The sequence below is a fragment of the Gastrolobium bilobum genome, unplaced genomic scaffold (genome assembly GCF_033153095.1).
Source record: "Gastrolobium bilobum isolate Gb01-03AN ecotype WA unplaced genomic scaffold, APGP_CSIRO_Gbil_v1 utg10943, whole genome shotgun sequence".
In the NCBI taxonomy this organism is placed as follows: domain Eukaryota; kingdom Viridiplantae; phylum Streptophyta; class Magnoliopsida; order Fabales; family Fabaceae; genus Gastrolobium; species Gastrolobium bilobum.
Genome location: NW_026895804.1, coordinates 102400 through 106962, shown reverse-complemented (window position 1 = coordinate 106962; position 4563 = coordinate 102400). Strand labels below are relative to the sequence as shown.

The following is a 4563-nucleotide window of genomic DNA, read 5'->3' as shown; positions in this document are numbered from 1 at the left end:
TTGCTAATTGTCTCTATATACGCCAAATCACATTTTCGTTTTTTTTTTGGCACAAAATACCATACTTTGGCCAAACTCGTGTAGGCTATATAGTCCTATATAATAATTGCACACAACGTTAGTGGAAAAAATGTTGCATATTTTATTGTCTCCCTTATAATTCCATAACCTACAAGCTTGTACGTCACTGACAATGTATCAATCCACTCCTTAAATCCTCTCCCCACAACTTCAAGGAAACAAATTAAAGAGTGCTATAGCCAACCCTTGCTAGCTACATGTCCGTTCCACCAAGAAAGATATAGAGATAAAGAGAAAAGATGGCTGAAGAAACAGTTGTAACCTCTTCTCCTGCCCCATTAAACTGGTGGGATCTCCATGCAAGTTCTCTTTCTCCATGGACTAACACTAACAACGAATGGAACAACCAACCAAACCCTAATTCTTCTTGTTCTTGTGAGGAAGATATATCAAGCCTTACCATTGAGTCCTCTAGTAGACTCGTTGCGCGACCTGCACCTTCCTCCATTGAGTTGATGAGAGAACATGCTTCAGATAATCAACTTTGGAGTCATGTTCTATCGTAAGTTTGTATGTTTATTTAGTATTGATTTTGCTAAAAAGAACGACTATATATCCAATATAAAATTACTTAAACTTTGACAAATTAAATGAATATTTCGTGATGTTTATTTATAGGGAGAAATTATATTTATAATCTTTTTTTTGCTTACAACCACTTTTATTGTCATTAAATCAAAATTAAAACAACGGTTATAAAATGACATCAGGTAAGAGCTATTGATTTAATTTTTATCCTTTTTCTAAATACATTCAATTTTGATCTAATGGCAATAAAAGTAATTGTAAAAGAAAACATGTTGTAAATATATTATTATTACTATCATTAATTGTTGTTGATATTATCTTTGAATTCATATAGAATATTAAAGTTCCTATGGTATATTTTTTGAGTTGGTAAATTACATCTGCAATTTTTAAAATTAATTTTTATATATATAGAAGTGTTGCTTGTGACGAAGAGTTGAACAGAAGCAGCCAAGGAATTGGAGACAATTTTCTAGATGCACTATCATCTAAAAGCATGACAAGATCAATGTTTGAACCAGCCTTTGACTACTTGAAGAAACTTGATACCAATTGGGAATATAGTGGCTCAACATCATTCAATAGTTTTGAGAAACATTTAAATGGGTTTAGTGATGAAATTATTGAGAATAATGAAAGGCTGAACAAGTTATCTAATCTTGTAAGTACTTGGTCTGTTGCCCCTCCTGATCCAGAAGTTAATGGCCACTTTGATCCACAAACAAACAATTCATCTTTAAGTTCTTCAATGGATCATCACACACAATCCGACCCTTGTCATATCAAGCAACCTTTTGAAGATTCTACATCATGTTCTGTTGGAGAAACAAGTAGAAATTCTGAAGGGTTTCCTAATTGCTATGATGTGGACACGAAGGTCAAGCAAGAAAATTACTATGCAAGTGAAGTTCTTGGATCCGTATTTGGTAGGTCATTCAATATAGATGGATATCAAAATGGATTTAATAACCATTTTGTAGGAGACAAGGGGAATCTTTACAATGGAATGCCGAATTTTTCTTCATGCACAAGAAAATTTTCCGATGTTATATCATTTACTGGTCAGCTAGGAAGGCCAATTATTGAAATTCATGCACCAGTTACTAGCACGAAATGCTTAAATTTATCAGAGTCAAGGAAGCAATGTCTTCAAACATCATCACCGGTAAGGTTATAATATAAACCTATGATGGTTTTTCAATGCTTTAATTTTATAGTTCAAATTTTATAGAATAAGCCATTATATATAGGTTGAGCATAACTTTTATTTATATAAATAATATATACAATGAACAGACAAAAACTAATAATGGAAGAGGACAAAGGAGGGCCAGTGAAGTAAAGAAGAAAAGATCTGAAGACTCTTCAGACGCAATCTTGAAGAAGCCGAAGCAAGATGTATCCACAGATTCTTCTACAAAGGTCTATAAAACACCATCATGAATTTTTTTTATTTTATTTTTTTATACAATGGTGACACTAAGATTCGAATCTATGACGTGATGTAGAGTATCCAAATCCTTCATCACTATACTAATCATAATCCCTTCTATCATGAAATTTTTGAGTATTAAGAAAAGGGTTTTATGAGTATAAAGTTGTAGGATATAAGAAAAGTTTCCTACTCTCACAATAAAGAAGAGAGAGAAAGTGAAATCATGAAAGAGAAAAAAAAACATGTGGACCCCACCTCTTAATTGTGTGTGTAGGAAAGTTTTATTAGGTTATGTAACATGATACTAATAAAACCCTTAAGAAAATTATAAAGTAGAAAGCTCCTTTTGCCAGCTGTAATGTTAAGAAAAAATTTTTATTTTTTATTTTGCTTGAAAGGTGCAGGGACCCAAAGTTAAGCTAGGTGACAGGATCACGGCCCTTCAACAAATTGTGTCTCCATTTGGAAAGGTTATTACTTATTGAACTAATACCATTGTTTTCTTTTACTCTCCTTTTAAATAAATAATAAATAATTCATAGTGCTATACCTTTTTCACTAATGCTCAAATTATTCTGTTGAATTTCAGACAGACACTGCATCCGTGCTGTTTGAAGCAATTGGATACATTAAGTTTCTCCAAGAACAAGTACAGGTGCATCATTATAGAAAAGATTCCTTTCAGTGCATTATGCAACTACATAAATAATACATACATATATGTATACATAATATTAATATTCTTATAGCTATTGCATTCTATCATCTAATAATAGTCAATATTATCAATAATGATGATAATGATTGTCTTCCTTTTTTGTTATTGAAATTTTTAATACAAATGAAACTAAACTTCTATAAATATAATCTTATAATTAATGAAAAGTGTTAGACTGATTAGATAGCACAGTTGTACCTCTAATAAGCTTCATGCATGCACCTATGAAAATTTAAAGAAGCCATTACGAATCACTAGGTGTCCCTTGCCTTGAGTAATACACTCAAATTTTGGTTTGCTTCTGTTCTTTGGATTTCTGTACTTTCAGACTTGTTAGAGATATATAAATATCATCCATCAGTTTAAGTTTTTGAGTTGAGTTGGTTCTTTACTTGGTATCAGAGCCTGGTTGTCACAGGGTTCGTATCCTCACCGCCCCTTACTTAATTAATAATTAATTAAGTTTTGTGAAGTTTCTCAGCACAGGTAGGTGGATCTATGCATTGTCCACCCTTCAATGGGCTTTCGTGTGAGGGGTGTGTTAGAGATATATAAAATCATTAATATAGTATCACTTATCAGCTTAAACTTTTGGGTTGAATTGGTTCTTTACAAGACTGACAGGAATGAAGTTACATTTTTAATCAACATGTGTAAGAAAACTGGAGTTGTAAACACCAAAAAATTTAATTAGCAAGTAATTAATATAATATTTTAATATTTCTGCTTTTGTTACGGAAAACTTTTTTCAGCCTCACACTCACATACCAGTGAGTGTGTCCAATTATATCCCACTAATTTTTTGTTTTTCTTCTCATTATAATGGGATCCATTCAATTTTATGTGATTGTAACTGAAAAAAAAAATCTCTTGCAAAAGCAGAATATTTTTCCCTAAATATAACACTGTGCTAATATATACTGGGATAATATTGATGTTCTGGTTTTTATAATTACATTAAACTAAGTACAACTGCTAATATATACCTTTAACTTATTTTCTTACAGCCACATTCATTTATATTTTGCAGCTACTGAGTAACCCTTACTTGAAGACTAACTCACACAAGGTAAGAAAAGTCTCCAATTCATATAAAAGTTTCTTTCAGTATTTTTAGTTTTAGACTTTTAGCAGTAATTAAACTAAGGTAAGGGTTTGAGATTCAATCCAGGATACATGGGGAAGCTTTGATAGAAAAGACAAGGGAGACGCAAAGCTAGACCTTAGAAGCAGAGGTCTTTGTGTAGTTCCCATTTCATGTACTCCTCAAGTTTACAGAGAGAATAGTGGACCTGACTATTGGACACCAGCGTACAGAGGATGTTTATATAAGTGAAAAATGTCATGGCAAATATAAAACATGAATGTAGCAGCTTAATTCTCTAATGATCTGGGAAAATTAAAAAGGTTTATATATATATCATAGTAGAGTTGTTATGAGTAATGCTACATAAAAAAGTTTTAGACATATATAAAATTGCTGACACCATTTTCTGCACTATTATTTACCATTTAATTTGTGTGCATTAAAACTTTATTCATCACAATTATTTCAAATGTATGCTAAAAGTTCTGTGTGCTAGTTTTAATCTTTTTCACTTCTTTTATATAGTTAACATTCTTTTAAAGTTACAGTTCATTGATATTGAAGTACGTACCCAAAAAAAATAGCGATGAGTATTTCCTTTATAACACTACTAGAAAAAACTTGTATAGCGATGAAATTACTAAGAAAATTACGTTGCTAATCTCATCCTTGCTATTACTTTTCCTCGCAAATTCTCTTGCAATGGGAATATTT

General features: G+C 31.5%; 1 protein-coding gene across 1 annotated transcript; it reads left to right on the top strand.

The window, feature by feature from the left end:
• The first annotated feature begins 320 nt into the window (after nt 1-320).
• Nucleotides 321-4098, top strand: LOC133296088 (transcription factor bHLH111-like). Its single transcript, XM_061495038.1, has 7 exons — nt 321-583; nt 1024-1774; nt 1906-2031; nt 2443-2514; nt 2634-2699; nt 3793-3831; nt 3934-4098. The coding sequence occupies exons 1-7, from the start codon at nt 321-323 to the stop codon at nt 4096-4098; spliced, it is 1482 nt and encodes a 493-aa protein (XP_061351022.1).
• Nucleotides 4099-4563: the final 465 nt, after the last annotated feature.